The sequence below is a fragment of the Barbus barbus genome (assembly GCF_936440315.1).
Source record: "Barbus barbus genome assembly, chromosome: 44".
Taxonomy (NCBI): domain Eukaryota; kingdom Metazoa; phylum Chordata; class Actinopteri; order Cypriniformes; family Cyprinidae; genus Barbus; species Barbus barbus.
Window position 1 is genome coordinate 24,454,284 of NC_136722.1, and position 18,597 is coordinate 24,472,880.

At 34.3% G+C, this 18,597-nt stretch overlaps 1 protein-coding gene across 4 annotated transcripts in view; it reads right to left on the reverse strand.

Annotated features, from left to right (window-relative positions):
* slc12a7b (solute carrier family 12 member 7b) overlaps nt 1-18,597 on the reverse strand; it is a 68,424-nt gene that overhangs the window by 30,498 nt on the left and 19,329 nt on the right. For 3 of the 4 annotated variants that reach the window (XM_079406894.1, XM_079406891.1, XM_079406892.1), the window contains exons 2-3: nt 3,132-3,223; nt 2,032-2,163 (exon numbers count right to left, since the gene is read on the reverse strand). In XM_079406894.1, the coding sequence (XP_079263020.1) occupies nt 2,032-2,163; nt 3,132-3,223 (224 nt within the window). Of the gene's footprint in view, nt 1-2,031; nt 2,164-3,131; nt 3,224-11,487; nt 11,644-18,597 lie in introns of those variants that run through there. The other variant, XM_079406893.1, reaches the window with a different exon arrangement.

Genomic DNA, 18,597 nt, shown 5'->3' on the forward strand with positions numbered 1-18,597 from the left:
TAAAAAAATCCATATTTATAGTGTGATTAACAATAATAACTGAATATAGAACCCAGAAATCAAAACACTGATCTGAAGAACCTGTAATGATGCATCAAAACCTATATTTCTAATCTTCAGACAGGAACCCTAAACAGCCTAATGGTTCTTGGGTGCTTCAAGAACCTGTTTTAACAAAAGAGGAATTTGCAATGTTAACATTTTGAAAACATGCTTAATTCTTCAACAGTTAAAAGAAGAAAAACATCATTTATGAAATGCAAATCAGCTTTAGATCTCATACATAAGTGCTGTTGCATCTAAATGGACAATTACTGTTTAAATGGACGCTAAGAGTCCATCCAAATCATAAATGATCCAACACTGACGACGTTAACACTCTAGTCATTCTTCAATCTTCATACACAAGTTAAATCACAACTACAATAAATCATAACCAACCTGTGCATGATCAAAAAATATAAATGCATGTACTTATAAAAGCATACCGCGGTGAGATGAACGGCTCTTGACAGTTCCTGCTAGACTCTGCTTCAGTCAAATACACTACATGACCGAACTTTAGAAATTATCACTGGAATATAATAAAAACCCAAGAGCTTCCGAGATCTTTCTTGATGCAGGGAGCAAAATGTGGACGAACTGCGAAGTTTCACGCAGTCTGAGCATCTCAGGACTAATGAGAGCGTGTTTGTCCAATCACAGATAGATGTCCAGTGACGGGGAGACTGGCTGGGGACTGTGGTTTGTGGGTATCGCCTGCCCATTGCTTCAACATTTTTACTGACTGTCAGCAATAACCACGAGAACTCAAAACGTTGATGCCCGCTGGGCTTGAAATGGAAATCAAAGAAAAATCACTCCAATAGATGGACCATAGACATCATATTTAATTTAATGTGAATAAAACGAGGCTGAGAGAGAAATACAGTTCTGTGTTATGGCATATCAACTTCTCAGTTAGTTGTTTTAGTAATTTTGTTGCACGTTTTAGTCATTTTTATTAATACTTAGAATTTTTTTTTCAGTTCTCATTTAAATTTTAGTTGTTTTACTCATTTTTGAGTTTTAGTCTTTTTTTTTTACTTGTCTACTTTTATTAATTTATATTTCAGTTTTAGTTATTTGAGTACATCAAGACAAAATGAGAAATGTTACCTTGGGAACTAGCTGAAAAAATATTTTAAATTTTTTTATTTCAAGTAAAAAGTTTTTAGTTTTAGTTAACGATGTTAATTCTAAATCAGAAATCAAAACACTGATCTGAAGAACCTGCGATGAAATCAAAAACTCTTTTTCTTCAAAGAACCATGTAAGAAATAAATGTTCAATAGTTTTGTTTTAAAAAATATGTCTATTACTTTTTTTTTTGGTTACTTTAGTACTGAATAAAATGAAACTAAATGAAAATAAGAAATGTTCAACTAGCTGAAATAACACAATTTAAAGTTTGTTTGTTTTTTAATATAATATCTTTTTTTTTTGTTTAGTTAACAATGTTGACTTGATACTTTATAGAAATCGGAAAACAAAACACTGATCTGAAGAACCTGTAACTAACAATCAAAATCTATCATTTTAATCCACAAAGAACCAAATCAGGAACCCTAAACATTTTCAAAAGATTTAAGGTTTCGCTACCTTATAATAACCCTGGTTCAGACTAAGGTTTATTGCATTTCCTGGATGGTGAAATGAAACAATGTAACTATGAGAAGTTCAGGTCATTCCGTAATCAGACATTCCAAACGATCTGACCTGTATTAATTTCCTGTCGTATTTTCAACAAAGGCTAAAGAATGTAGAGAATGTGTGTCCGATTTGTTTTCGATTAGAGTACACAGACACAAAGCTCAGACATCCTACAGAAAGCTGGGCTTCACATGTGTCTCTAACTCAGATAACTTCATGTCTAGAGAGAAAATGAGTTTAGTCGGTTCTCTAGTGCCAAATTGAAAGGAAATGGTCTGCAAACTTGGCCTAAAGTCATGTAAATGTTTTGATGATGTGTAATGGCTCCCAGTCTGTTACCTTGACTGTTTGCTTCTTGGCACCTTCATCCTCGTCGGCCTCCTCGTGTTCCCTGACGCCCTGCGTGAGGTTCGTGTAGTTGGCCAGTTTGCTGAGCAGCGAAGACACCATGGGATTGCTGTCCATCTCCTCCTGAAAGGGTAAAAGATGAAAAACTGTAAAACAGCAAACACAAACGACTCGTTTCAAACCTCGACAATGTCTTGAAGGGTAAAAATAAATGCAGGCACCAAAATCAAAGGATGTAATAACAGCTCTGTCTGTCCAAAATCATAAAAGTACACAAAAATAAACTTCATGACCCATGAATTACTTTATTTGTGGTCATAAACATGAAACGAGAATGTGGAAAACAGAGAAGAGAAAAGCCATGATGGCTTGAAAATAAACACAAAGATTGTTCAGACTTGACTGCAATAACAGAAATATCACGAAACATATTTCACCCTAAAATTAAAGAATGAAAAAAGATATTTTGCATAAAGTACGCCAGTTTGTTTGTTTGTTACTGGCTATTAATATTTTTGCATAATGATATTAGTTTAGGTCTTATTCTACTAAAAATCTTATCGTAATGCAAATACATGTAGTGCTTATATTTTGCTAAATAAAATCAATATGACCTTTTTTTGTTATTAATATTTTTGCATTATGATATTATTTCAGTTCATTTTCCACCAAAATTCACATTAGTTATATAATTAAATTACTTAATTTGAAAAGTACTAATAAAAATTATTATTAAATCATTAGTTATTAGAACTTTATATTAGAATTTTAGTTAGCAAATACTAATTAGTATTTTAACATTGTAATTAGAATTCAAAATAAAAGAATCTAATGAAAATTAAAAAAAAAAAAAAAAAGTGAAGATTTGAAATGACTGAAATTAACATTTAAGGATAAATGTGTAACGTTTCCATGGAAAAAGTCAAATGCAAAGAAAAAAAATCCTGAAATAAAGTTAAACTTCATACAATTTCTTATTTTTAAAACAGTTTTAATCTTATTTTTCATTTTGTTATTTAAAAAAATATGCATATTGTTAGTCAAAAATAAAAAACATTCAAAAAATATTATTAAGTTTAAAAATACTGTACCTCAAAAAGTGCCATGTTTTTCCCATCATATAGAGTTCCCTTATCATCTGTGTTATTAATGAACGGGCTGCTTTCCCTTGGGTTTCCATCACCTGTTATACAGACAGAATGACAGACAGACAGAATGACAGACAGACAGAATGACAGACAGACAGACAGATGGAGAGAGCAACAGAACAAGAGAGAAAGATTAAAAAAGACATGATTACAGGTGACTGCAGGAGATTTGCCAGTGAAATGCTGTTTGATTGTGAAGCGAGAGGCGTTTATGGTCTGTTATGAGTAGTCTGTTGGGTAAATTAGGAAAAAGCAGACTTCCTATCATTGCCGCCGGACAGACGTAATGATTTTCCTATAATTAGAGCATGATGGTGATCGATGTCCTCCGCTTCACTGGTCAAACTCTCTGGCGTTCAGACAGTCTGATGGCATATGGTGTGCTGTCATTGAAGCACTTATAAAGGCTCAAACGTATAGCTGAAAACATACAGTTACTCAGAAGCCACTGATCCACAGGGTTTGTGCTTATATTTAGATGCTAAATTGCAGTGATTTAAATAAACATCTGGACTGGGCTGCGTCACTATAGGATTTATTTTCAGATTACATCGCTTTATTCATTTCCTCAGACCTATCATTTTAATGCAGCATATAATTCAGATTTAGAACGACACTCTGTTCCAAGAGTTTCTTAGATTAAACATTTGTTAAGCCACAGATGCTGAATAAAATATGTTTGAACAGTTTAACTTTGTAAAGTCCAAGAGTATGTTTAATGGTAAACTACAAATGTGGCTATTTTTCATCTTAAAACCTGTGCTTGTCTAATAAACCTGACATTGTATGTTATGATTATTGTTGGCTCGTTTCTCTCTCGTTTCTTGGATAAAGGCATCAGCAAAATGCATAAATGTAAATGTATGATTATGCAATGAAACCACAAGATGTTCTAAAGTGCATACGAGTCATTTTTCATGCAGCCTGAAACAATAGTGCATTGCAAACTGGTTTGAAACCAGTTCAAACTGTTTGGTGCACATATTTATGCTATTTCCAGGAGAAAAAGTACTAAAAGTGACCCTGAAGTCGCAGCTCACACAAAATATACACAAATTTATCATATGCATGCATTTGACAGACACTTTTATTTAAAGCACCTTTACATGCATTTAATCAGCAAGTGTGTTTCATTGGAATTGAAACCCTGCTGAGCATCAAGTTTCTACTGGTTGAGCCACAACCTCCAGTTCTACAACTTCACCAGAACAAAACATGCTGGCTAAGATGTTAATAACCTGGCTGAGGTGTTTAACTATGTTAACTATGTACAGTAGAATCAAAGCAATAAACACTGAGAAGATACAAAGCCTGGCAAGGTTAGGTTAACAGACAACATTCTCAAAGCGTTAACAGCAACGCATCATTTATACATTACATTGTTTATTTAATGTTTTTCTGGAACAAACATCCACATAAACTGCTACTTACTAGTTTCAGATGGTTTAGAAAACATTCAAAAGCAACATTCCCATAATGTTTGCAAAATTCGAAAATGGAACACAGCTTTTGTCTTCTCCAGATGTTAACTGATGGACTGGAGTGGTGTGGATTATTGTGATGTTTTTATCAGCTGTTTGGACTCTCATTCTGACGGCACCCATTCACTGCAGAGCATCCATTGCTGAGACACTGATGCAGAGACACATTTCTACAAACCTGATGAACACACTAACTCATCTACATCTTGGAAAGCTTGAGGGTGAGTAGATTGCCATTTTTGGGTGAACTATTCCTTTAAGAATGTATATTTATGCATTTGGCAGATGCTTTTATCCAAAGTGATTTACATTGACAACAAAAGTCATACTTGAACTTTTGATTTGTAAATTATAAAGTGTTTATACATTTACCCCTTGAATGGTTTAGCTTTGGACTATCATTATTATATTCTGTTCACATTCACATGTGCATTTATGACAACAGACACTTGAGACACACTATAGTATTAACAAATCTCACGAGATGTGATCCACTTTCATCAAAACGACCTAGATTACAGATTATATCACTGCAGACGTCACAGTCCTTTATCCAACTGTTCAAATGCTACACAATGTGCTCCCTTCTTCCAGAGAAACACTCATGGAGAATGAATGAGTGAGCAAAACGGAAAGCAGAACAGAAACGATGAATAAACGGGATGGACATTTGGCTCCTGGTGCACAAAAATGGCACACAAAAAAGCTTTTGATGCAAGTTCTCCAAGTTCTTAATCAGTATTTTGGCTGGTTTTCCAGGGATTTAAAAAAAATATATAAATATATCAAAATAGGCCTAAATAAATAAAACCCATTAACAAAAGATGTTTACATTTACGTTTAAAGAAAAATGTAAAAAAAAAAAAAAAAAAGTAAAAAAAAAAAAAAGCAAAATAAACTTAATTAGCTAATTAAATTTAATTTATTAATGAAAATACATACTATTTTTTTTAATAAATTCAATAAACTTTTTTTTTAAAACATGGCTTAAAATTTTAGGCAATTTTGCTAAAGGATGTGTATATATTTTTACTATATAGACAAAAATATGAATAAGGAAAATTATTTTTCCCATATCTGCTGAAGACATGTTGCTGAAGATTTGCACAATCAGAGAAAAAAGTGCAATTCTAAATAACTAAGTAAATAACCTTTTATTTAACACTGCATGGGCCAAATACGCCATGCCAAGCTGCCATAAAATCTACAGCAGCTGGAAAGTCAGGAAACTTTTATAGTTCCATTACAATCAGTCTGAGTTTAAACCGTAGCTGAACCAGATGGCTATGATGGTACAAGCCAAAATTACCTACAGGATCATGGAGTTCATCCGATCAGCAGCGCTGCACTGCATGTTCTTGGCTTAAGATGATTCCTTTACCAGGCATGACAGAGATGGCACTTTGTCCGAATGTTTGCAAACACTCTAATTGCAGACATCATAGAAGTCAAAGATCAAATATAGCAATAATCTCACTGAGAATCCAGCCTCCTTAACCACTGAGACTAAACCGGATGCTGGTGTGACAGCAATGACAATCAACTGATCCTAATAATAAAATTCTTTTGCAAGTGAAAATGTCATAGACAGCCAAAATCCTGCCTTTGGCACCACACAAACATTTATTTACTCATGTAAGCGATCTACATAAATCTCTAAATTGTTCTGCAGCAGCTGCATGACACAAGTCTTGTTAATTTAACACATGATACACCATTTTCACCTGCTGGATGATAAAAAATAATAAGGGGTCGAGTCATATTTTTCACATAGTTGAATTTTTTTTTAATTAAAATAAGTAAAATACTAAACTAAATAAAAATTTAATAAAATTTTAAGTAAAACAAAATAAATAATAAATAAAATACAAATAACAAAATAAATTAACAAAGAATTAAAAGCTGTATAAAACAACAATAAAAATAAATCTAAATAAAAAAATGTAATATAAAAAATACAAATAAACAGAATCAATTAAAAAATATATTTTTATAATATAAATGAAAAATAAATTAAATACAAATAAAAATAAAAACCGAATGAAATATGAATGAAAATTAAATATATACAGTATAAAACAAAAAGTTAAATAAACAGAACAAAATAAATCAAATAAAAATAAGTTTAAAAATAAAATACTACATTAACAGCTCATAATAACGCAGCAGTGCAAATCAACACAGCAGAGTCTCAGTTCTTCTCAGGACTGATCTGACGGGGATCAAACCCTCCATACAGACTGTGACATGACAGCTGAGACTAAACTACAGAACAGACAACAACTCCACCTGAAAATGGCTCCATCTTACTGGACCAGTGGATCTGACATCCACCACAGGAAGGCCATGCAAATGAGAAATGACACACCTTTGATTTGCCCGTTAATTATTTCCTTTTCAGGCACATAACAGTCTTTATTGTTGCAAACTCAGTCTAGAGTTTGCAACAATAAAACAAAGAACCTTCTTGATGACTCCCTTTTACAATAAACGCACGAAGCAATCGTCACAAGAAAGGTTGAAATTAACATGTCAGGTAGAGCAGGGCATTAACAGGTACCGTGAATCAGACTCTATGGTAATAAATGGCTACGTACTCTATTTATATCGACTAAGCTCTCTGTCGTTCTGATCTGTAAGCGGCCTACGAGAGCTTGTTTTACGCCGGCTGACTGTGCAAGAGACGCTGGCAGAAAGAGTCACTCCAATCCCGTTATTCAACACGGATGTCAAGCAATTAGAAGGCCCAAAGTCTGACAAAGTAAATAAGCACACGTATAAACGCCTACAACTGATGATAGTAATGCTGACGCTCTCCTTCAAAATGACACTCAGTGTCAGTTTATCATAATCTGAATCTCAAAATGTTACGTTGAAGTTGCTTGAGGAGGTCTAGAAAGGTAGCTTTTTACCTATTCAAGAAAGAGCAAAGCAGAAAAAAACATTCTTGGGGAAGTCGTGGCCTAATGGTTAGAGAGTCGGACTAGTAATCCAAAGGTTGCGGGTTCGAGTCTCGGGCCGGCAGGTATTGTAGGTGGGGGGAGTGAATGTCCAGCGCTCTCTCCACCCTCAATACCACGACTGAGGTGTCCTTGAGCAAGGCACCGAACCCTCAACTGCTCCCCAGGCGCCGCAGCATGGCTGCCCACTGCTCCGGGTGTGTGTTCACTGCTGTGTGTGTGTTCACTGCTGTGTGTGTGTTCACTGCTGTGTGTGTGTGTGTGTGTGTGTGTGTTCACTGCTGTGTGTGTGTTCACTGCTGTGTGTGTGTGTGTGTGTGTGTGTGTGTTCACTGCTGTGTGTGTGTGTGTGTTCACTGCTGTGTGTGTGTGTTCACTGCTGTGTGTGTGCACTTTGAATGAGTTAAATGCAGAGCACGAATTCTGAGTATGGGTCACCACACTTGGCAGTATGTCACTTCACTTAACTGCGAGTTCTTAATCAGCCTATTTTGTCTGGGTTTCCAGCTAAATAAATCCTTAAAGCAAGATAACATTATAAAATGCATGATTTTTTTTTTCTTGTTTGCATGTCAACTGATCACGAAACTTTCAAAGGTCATGTAAATTCAGACGGAATCTGAACTTACATGGATATGCGCGATGCTAACATTCAAAAGCATCGGTTTTCAAATCTCCCAGTATATTAATATTGTTTTGAAGTCGTAACATGATATTCTTAAAGTAATTGTGCAAAACACACGCTTTATTAATCAAAACTCTGTAAATTTGTGTGAAAAGGAGTAAAAGGTGTCAGTGTTTTACTGCCTCTAGAGTTTGTTTCTTTAGGAAACTGAAACTGCAGTGATATGTAGTTATCGGTACGTATTTCGTGTCTCGCTAAAAAGTGCACCCAGGTACGTAAATGCCATGAGACTAGGTTGGCATTTGCGCCAATTAGGAAGGAGATGAGAGACGCTGGCATCCAGAATTTTCTCCTTTATCCTGCAATGCTGAAGGTCATTCTCAATCAAGGTGAACCTAACATGCTATATTCCCCAGAAGAAGCAAGAGATTTTCTCAGATCCCTTTCATCCACCAACTCTCAGTGAGCTTCAGCTGGACATTTGCGGTCTAATCGGAGAAGAAATGCTCTAAATGGTTGGGTGACTGTGTCTTTCACTGTTCACGTTCACTTCGTAAATAAAATGAATGTTCTCCCACTTATCTTCCATGATTCCTCTCGCTCCACCGGTTGGCTACTGGAAACTAGATGCATGTGTTTCACGGTATATATGGGATGGGAAACGTCCTCGTATTAAACTGACTACCTTACAACGATGTAGATTACATGGAGGTCTTTCTTTCCCTAAGAAAGGTTTGATCCTGACGCTTCTGTGTCTTGGAGAGCAACTGAGGAATCTATTGTTTATCCGTATAAATTGGGTCCCATTGTAACCCATCTCCTCTCCACATGGAGGGATGTTGAAAGAAGTTCACAACTAGTTACAAAATGGCATAGGCATTCACCTATATCCAACAATAATAGCATTTTGTCAGGCAGTACTCCATTTCATTGTCTGCAATGGACTCATAATAAAGTAAACACTCATGATGATAGTGGTTTAAAATCCTTCCAGAATCTTAAAACTCAATATAATCTGCCAGGCACCTCCTTCTTTATGTATTTGCGCATTAGATCGGCGCTGCGGGTGTATGGGGTGCCTTGACTCTCAGCTGCTTATTCACCCTTTACACAAACTAATCCTTCCTTCTGAGGAATCTCCCTCCTCTGCTTCAGTCTTCTATCTCTTTCTTCTTGAGCATTCATACAAACCTTTATCTATTACTACTGTTTGGGCTAAGGATCTTAATGAGGATGTGCATGTTTTATTTTCCGATCAGGTATGGGGTATGTTGTCTTCTAAAAACCCTAATCACCAAATGATTCATTGGAAATTGCTGCATAGGGTTTACTTGACTCCAATGAAACATTTTTATATGAATCTGTGTAATCTCTGTTCCCAAGGAGTTTTAGGCAAGTTTTTGCATTTTATTTTTTGTTTTGTACTACTGTTCCACAAAATCAATCAATAAAAAGTTTACAAAAAACTCAATGTAATTAGTCATGAAGGCCACTTTATGGTTGACAAAATTAAAATGTCAAAATAATCTTGTTCTAGAATAGCAATTTTATGTCTAAACATAAAGACTAGTGATACAGTTGCAATGAGCTAAAGTCAGTTTAGAAATGGTTATTTTCTGGTTGACACCATCAAAATGTCTCATTCAAGATACCTGTGAACTTCCAGGAAAGCAGTTTCACATTTACTGAAGAACTAAGAACTAGTTTCTTCATGCAACTATACAGCCACATGCTTCAAAAGATTGCTTAAAGTCAGTTCAGAAATATTTATTTATTTATTCACTTTTTAACGCCATCAAGGCTATTATTTTCAAGGTGATCTCAGAATAAATTACACAAGGTATAAAATTAACAAAAGACGTTTCAAATCTACACTAGCCAAAAACTCTTAAATACATTCAGCTGATACATTTTTAAATAAATCAGTTCCTCTGAATAAAACCGTTGTCTATTTACATTAAAAACAGTACAATCTAATAAACTATGCTTCACAGTCATTGTTGTTTGGCAAGTAAGGCATGATGGTGGTTCTTTCCCTTTTAATAAATATCCACGTGTAAGTCTTGTATGACCTAAAAGATAACTTGGTCATACTTAAAATGAGTAAAAACTATTCTTCTTACATTCTATTTGCCACGTGTCATTAATATAAGAGTTTATCACAAGTTTGACACCACAGAAAGACACTGAAATATTCAGATTGAGTGCTTCTTTCGCAGTGATATCTAGTCAGTTCATAAAAGATTATATTCTGGTTCACAACATTGAAAGGATTTAAGCTTCAGAACAGCAATTTCACATCTATTACAATAAGAACTAAGACTAGCTCAATGCAGCTTGTCACATCCTTCAAAAAAATTCACTCTCAAATCACAAAAGCGGATTTTCAAAAGGTACATCTTTGTACCTAAATGGTTCATTTTGGCACATTAAGATTACATAATAATACCTAAAAGGTGCAAAAGTGTACCTTTTGTGAAGGTACTGCACCAGTGACAGCTATTGTAACTTTTTTCTGAGAGTGCACTGAAAGTCAGTTTAGAAAAGGTTATACTCTGGTTGACAACATTAAAAAGAAAACATAACTTCTAGCGGAGGGTATTGTACATCTACTGAAGTTCTACCTGAACACATCTGATTGCAGTCTTCAAAAATATCACTTAAAATCCTTTCTGGTTCTATTCTTGTTAACAACATTAAAACAGCAAAAAAGCTCATTCTAGATACCTATGAAGTTCCTGAACTGCAATTTCATCAGCAATTACTGAAGAATGAATGAAGATGAGCTCAATGCAACTGGTTGCTTTAGAGAAGCTGTTCAGGTTTTATTCTTGGCTGACTGGATTAAAACGCCAAAATGCATACTGCAACTAGCGACATCTTTCAAAATGTCACTTAAAGTTACTTTAGACAAGCTTGTTCTGGTTGACGACATTAAAATTGCAAAAAAATCTTCAGAGATGTTCCAGAAGGCTAGTTGTACATCTAGTATAGAAAAACAATATCAAGCTCAACACAGCTGATCGCAACTTTCAAAAATGCCACTTAAAATCAGTTTAGAAAAAATCTACTGTCTATATGCCAACATTAAAACATGAATAACTTATTCACAGCTACCTGCTAATTTTCTAAAAGGTAGTTTTGAGACAACTGAAGTAAGAACTGGCATTAAACGCAACAGAGCAGCACTACGAACATCCACGGCCATCACAAACCAAAGAGCGAGCACTTACCCCGCGGGCAGGAGCTCAACCCCGGCTCCATGCTGATGGAGAGAGAGGGTGAGATGGGTCTGCCGAGGGTCCCTGGAGAGACGCGCTCAATGGGGGTTCAGACGAGCTCAACTATCAGCGCTCTGATGATCAGCGCCTGTGACGCTGCCAATAAAACGCCAGAGACATCAGTCCCTGAGCGCTTGATCCCTGATCTAAACCACTCACCCAGACACGGGGGAGGAGCGAGAGAGACAGAGAGAGAGAGTGGGGGATAAAGAGATATAAAGGTAGGAAAGTGATTGATGGAGGCGACAGAGAGAGAGAAGGCATGCCACCACACTAAAGCTATGCTCAGTATGACTGGAAATGCATCCAAAATAATAATCTGACACTTTCTAAAAAGCATATCTGATATATTAGATAATAATATAATAAAAATAATATACATTGGTATATTTGACGGTTGGGTCGCCACTTAATGTAAAAAAATTGTTAATCATAAAATTAAAAAATAAATGAATAAATAAATAAAATATGTGTGTGTGTGTGTGTGTGTACTGCTAGTACTACTACTATTATTATTATTAATATATCTTATTTACATAATTTATATAAATCTACAACAATTAAATATTTATTACAGTAAATAAATGTATTTATTTATAACGTATTCATTTAATATATTTATTTAGTAGCAAAAAATGCATAGCATTTCCATTTTAAATTATAAATTAAATATTTTATATTACAGTAAATATATTTTTTTAAAGTAAATGCTTGTCTTTGTAAATGTAACATTTATTTGTAATGCACATTTTTTATTTAATATTTGTATTTAGAATAAATGAAAATATTAATAATTAGTTGCAAATAATAATTAGTTGCAAAATGCATGGCATGTCCATTATCTTTTTCCTTTTTTTTTTGCATAAAGGAAATCCATATTTTTGCCTCATTCAGCTCATTAATTTTAAATGGTTCTAATATATTAATGTTTATTATATATCTAAATAAAAATGTGTGGATAAACATACAATATATAATAATAAATAATAATAATAATAATATAAATAAATAATAAAAATATAAAAAAATACATTCAGAAATAAAATTCACAAAATAAAAATTTAATTATTTCATTATTTTCAAAAAGCAACAAGGCACTAGAGGTGTTGTTATATTGTAAATACAGTCATGTACAGCTGTGTGTCCTGTCTAACAAACACCCTGTAGTCATGACTATAGTGACAATATCGCACAGCCTCTCCTAGCTTATTGCCATATTAATTGCTGCTCATCTAGTGGCTCTTTATCAGCATGTGAACTGGGTAGTAATCACTTAACCAGATTAACCAAATCCTCTCCTTTTTAGAAAGCGTAGCAGGGCCTGAGGAAGGAAGACAGAAACTCTTCATTTACAACACTGACCTAAACACGAGGGAGGCGGTTACAGGTTATCCGTATGCTAAGTGTACTTAAGAAATGGACACTAAACCTCCTGTTCAAATCCAAACAATGACCAAACACAGATAAAAGATGTGGAAATCTCCACAATATGTGATTAAGAAGTCAGACACAGGCTTTCTATATTAATATTTTTTAAATATCAGATTTTTCTTTGGGTTTGTCCTTGCTAGCGGTGGTCAAATGTCAGCAGTGGCGCTGTAAGCCGTTAAAGCCTTCAGGTAAAGGAGCGTGTTACGTAACAGAGCATGCTGGGATTGCGGGGGCCGTGAGGGGGAGGGAGGGACTCAAGACCATTTAACACACAAACCCCGGCGTGACTTCAGCTTCATGAGTGTGAACTAGGGCTGGATGAATTTGAATTTTATCGATTAATTCAAATTTAATGTTCCTTTATAAATTGAGGAATCTCGATCTTGAATAGAAATATTACCAAATGTTAGAATTAGACACTATGCCAATGATGACAGCAAAGAGAAAAGAAGAATCACGTGTGACGCAATCTGTGAAGATCCAAATATATATATAATATATCACTAGCTGCCATTCACACAGAATGCATTTTTGTGCCTTTCATGCATGAGATGCTGCTAGAGACACACGCTCATGTTTACACAGAAAAAACAATGGAAAAGCAGCGCCATCTAATAAACTGACTAATGACTATATTTCATGTTGCATGATGCATCATAGTTACAGGCTGAAAGCTGATGTTTATTGATTTTACAGAACATTTATAGTTAACAACAGTCTACTGGTGTTATTTTGAACTTGAATTACTTTGACTTTTGAGATTTTTAAAGCATTTTCCTGACATGATAAAATACTGTTATTATTAGTCCTGTAGCCTAAAGCCCAATACTGAGGTTTTGACTTCTGTTTGTCACAAGCTCTTCATATCACACGCTCACTTCCTCGGAGCCTACAGAAAATAAAGAACTGGGACACAAGGATGTTATTTCATGCAACAAAGTATCGATTATAAGAATAGAAACAGTCCATATGACTAAATCAAATGAACCTTAAAAACAATTCCATGCATTTTAATAGGCAGCATCCATCAAAAACTACAATGAGCTAAACAAAGAGTGGGGCTTAAAGTCAAAGACAGTTTATCTGCAAATACAAATAAGATGCAAGTTGTGCAATATCTTATCTCTCCAAATATTTATTAACAAAAGCAAGGTTTCTCCAGCAGAGGGGGTCAGTGAGTTACTAACAATGATGGACAAGCTTTAAATCAGTCTGTCCTAAACATGTTCACAGTGCATACTACTCACACTACTGCTGAAGTATATAGTATATACACAGATTTTGTGCATGCATGGATGATGGAATGCTTGACTTCACCTTCTGTTTCCAGTTTAATGAATGAACCGCAAGTAAAATCATCTCGTTATTGACTGGGTTTGAATGGGTTGGAAAATACATAAAGAATGCAAAACGACATGTTTAACAACATGTTTAAATTATGCATGAGTCAACCTTTTTTCCTTGTATATTTCTGCATAAATGTCTGTCCATTAAGATCTCTAATTGAGTTTCTAATGGACTCCAGCAGCAGCAGCAGCTGTGTTTCCAGCCGGTGATTTCTGTGCGTCAGCCAGAGCTGTAAAACTGAAGAGTAATTTCATCTTGATGTAATGGCAGCGGTGAATCACCGCAGCGGGAATAACAAGCGCAGATTAAACCCACGTTTGAAAGGAGAGCAGTTACTGCCAGAGAGGACCAAATCACAAAGAATGCAATGTAAAAATTGACTGAAGTGATTTAGTGAGCTGAGAACTCACTCTGCTTGTTTTCAGCATCTCGAGGTCACACTCGGTCAGCCTTACATGATTACAGATACTCCTGCACACAATAATACTGCAGCTAAGGACTAAGTGGTGTTTTGCATGAAGGTCTGTGTTCCAGAACAAACTTCACACCAACTTTCTATTTGTTAATTGTATTTCTTATGCACTAGTTATGATTTTTTTTTTAAGGTTTTTATGTAAAGCACTTTCAGTTACCATTGTGCATAAAACATGCTACATAAATACACTTGCCTTGCCAAGTTATTTAATAAGGGCACGCCTAGAAAACACAGCACAAAGAATAAATCAGTGAACCAGGGTTATAGTTAAATAAAGCTAAAACCATCAAATAAAAAGACATTTCTTAAAATAAACATCTAATAAAAAATAATTACAAATGTAATATTAAAAACTTTCATCTAATTGCCAAAGTTTAAAATTTTTAATTTTTATGTATCAAGTTTTTAATTTCATTCATTTAATTTTCATTCATTTTTCGGTTCATTTTAGTGAAGTTTAGGGTTTTTTATTTTTTTACTTTTTTTAAAATATGACTAATTTTGAATTTTTATTTCAGTTTTATTGTTTATTATTATTTTTAGTAATTAAGATAAATTAAATGAAAATAAGAAATGCTGCCTTGATAACTAACTGAAATAAAATACGTTTTTTAAAACATTTTTTAGGTTTATTTAATTATAAATAACCAAAATTATATTAATAACTATATTATATTAATATTATTAATAGTTTTAGTTAACTATAATAGCCTTGACTAAAATAATAAAACTACACACTGTAAACCTGACAAAAAAATCTATTAAATACTAAAACTTTAATGGAAAATATGAAAATAAAAAACATTAATAAAAAAACTATATGCCTTTTATTTATTTACCTGTTTATTTTACTATCATTATGCTGTTATGTTATTGTTCACTATCTTTTTTTATGGTTGTTGTTTTTTGTTTCAGTGTTGCTGTTTGCGTAGTGTAAGTACTTCTATTGTATTGTATTTTCTCCTTCCCTTTTATTTCTGCTGTTCATGCATAATTTGCATCATATGATAGATCCTTTAGTGTATAACTCTGTTTTCCTTTAGACTTAGACTAACTTTGAGTTAACCTTGTTTTATTTCCATTTGCTGCATGGACCTGTTTATTAGAAAGAGACAGAAATCACTCACATATTGAGTTAAAAGTACATGTTATCAATCAATGTGTATGTGTATCTGTAATTGTATGGTGTATTCTGCTAACGTGGAAAAACCATAAATGTTACTAAAATAACACTGCAAGGAACAAGTACACATTGAGGAAACGACTTTAAATGAATGCTACCGTTTTAAAGTACAGTACATGAAGTAGTAAACTTCATTCATGCTTTCTCTTTAGTTTAGTATGTAGTTTTCTACACAATAAGATACTCAAAAAGAGAAATGTCAAAGGAGTCAGTGTTTGTCTAAACATGAAGCATTTTGACTGAATGCAACATACATGGCTAACACTGATGAACATCATGTGAGACCCAATTAAATGAACCCTGAGCAGAACCAGGCCTGTAAAACATTCAAATCCTTACAAGGCAACGGGACGTTCAGTATCTTATTATTAGCACAGGCACTTCCTTTATAAGGCTGATTGTGCACTGTTATCTGGTTTAAATGCTCATAACTTGAAGGTTATTTCAGGCTGTTGGCTTCTGAGGAAACCGCCAACCTGCTGAAGGAAAATACGAAATGTTTGGCCATTGCTTTCTCAGACATTTAGGCTGTAAAAATGAAAGTTTGGGTAGAAAGCTATTATCTGGGGGAACTGAAGCTGGGAAAGGGAAAGTGTCCGTCAGAGGATGTAGAGCCGGCGGGTCAGCGCTCAATGTGTCGCAGCGGCAGGGAAACACACACAGACTCTTATCGGCCCCAGCACATGGAGACCAGAATCGGCCTGCCAGGAAACAGGAAGTACAAGCTTCTGAATGACAACAGATCTGAGAGAAATGTGCTCAGCAATCCTGAAACAAACTGTACGAGGGATTCAGATCATCTCTTGTTGGTGGTACCCATGCATTTCATTTAAAAACTCACAAGTTTTGACCTTTTGGGGCTCCTTGATTGCCAGTATTGAAGGAAGTTGAAATAAAATAAAGATATTAGAGGAAGAACCTATTTAATTAGTTCTATTTTTCAAATAGTTTAAGTTGAAGCACTAAAATTACTAACTGGAAATTTTTTTTAATAAATATGAAATAAAACCAACTGAAAAAAGGTTAACTTAAATATAAATATTTAAAATAAACTAAAACTAATAAAAATGACAAAAGTAAATAAAATTACAAAAAAATAAACAAATAAATAAATTAAAATTGAAAATATAAAATAAAAATAAAAGCTAGTTCTAAAATATGAATAAAAACTATAATAGAATAAAAAAAATACTAAAATAACACTGCCTTCTTGTTATTTCAAATCCATACGTTAATTTACTTTTTTTCTGGTAAACACGGCTCCTTACCATAAACAACAAAGATTTTCTTCCTCAGTATTTTTGTCTTGTTTTCCAGTACACAATTATTTGAATCAAGATCCATTTACTAAGGAAGCAAAATAACATAAGTCCTTTTTTTTCCAGAAAAAATAAAAATTTATATATATATTCAGTAATTTTGTGTCTCAATTAAGCGTATCTTCACTGAAAAACATCTGTAAAATAGAGCTGAAGGTATCGTGTTAATATGAATTTATTGTATTGATTCTTCACAGGCGTTTTACCTGTATTTTGAATGATATATTGCATTTTATTGAAGGAAATGTCTGTACACTTAACAGAAAATGTCCAGGCAAGAAATTACTAGTATTTCTATTTTTCTACTGTATTTTATTTTTTTCCTGCAGTGTTGATTTATGAGTATTTGTACTGGAAAACAAGACAAACATGCTTATTTAGAAATCATTTTTGCAGCAAAAAAAAAGTACCATAAAAGAATCATAACATAATCCATAATCCCAGGCAGTATATTCTAAATCATATAATAGCTTTGTGTGAGGATCAGAATGAAATCCACCAGTTGGAAAATGCAGATATCGGAGTTTTTCCACGAATAACCTAAATTTTGGTCTGTTCTTCGCATAAAACTATAAAATGACCTCAGAAAACATTCTCCTTTTGTGATCCACAAAAAGAGCATACAGGGTTGAAATGCAAGTGAGTAAATAATAAGACTTTTGGGTGAACTATTGCTTTGAGTAACACGCATGGATGTGTAAGGAAAACACTGTAAGGAAGACTGCCTTATCTGTGAAATCAAAAACAAACACGGCTGGTTTATCAGATGTATGAAGTGGAATGTACAGTGCTCTCACGTGCTGATGTTGTGTAAAGAGGGTGCGGTGTAAACGCTGACACACAAACACACTGCAGGATTTCTATATTCTCCACATCTGGTTGAGTTACAGCGACAGAGGGGAGGCCTGCAGATCATGACATCATGGGAGCACAAAAACTACAAAACACATCCTAGAAGGACGAATGAGTCTTTGTGCTCTCGCTGATATCAATACACAAACAGCAGTGAATATGCAGGACTGCTAATGAAGCTTAAAACCCCAAGACTTCGTTTGATCAATAACACTGTCTTTGCCACATTAGTTCAGGTTCAAGGTGAGCTGGGACAAACGTGCCCGATACTTTGTAACATTTACACTGTGGCAGATATATTTGCATGGAGGTCAGCGGTAAGGACTGTTTTACATTTACATCGGAAAAGGACAGAAGAAACATGGAGTATTAGGAAAATACACAGTGGGATGTGTCCCAAACAATTCAATATAAGAAAACAACATTTTTTTTAAGTGTAAACGCAATGTGGAATT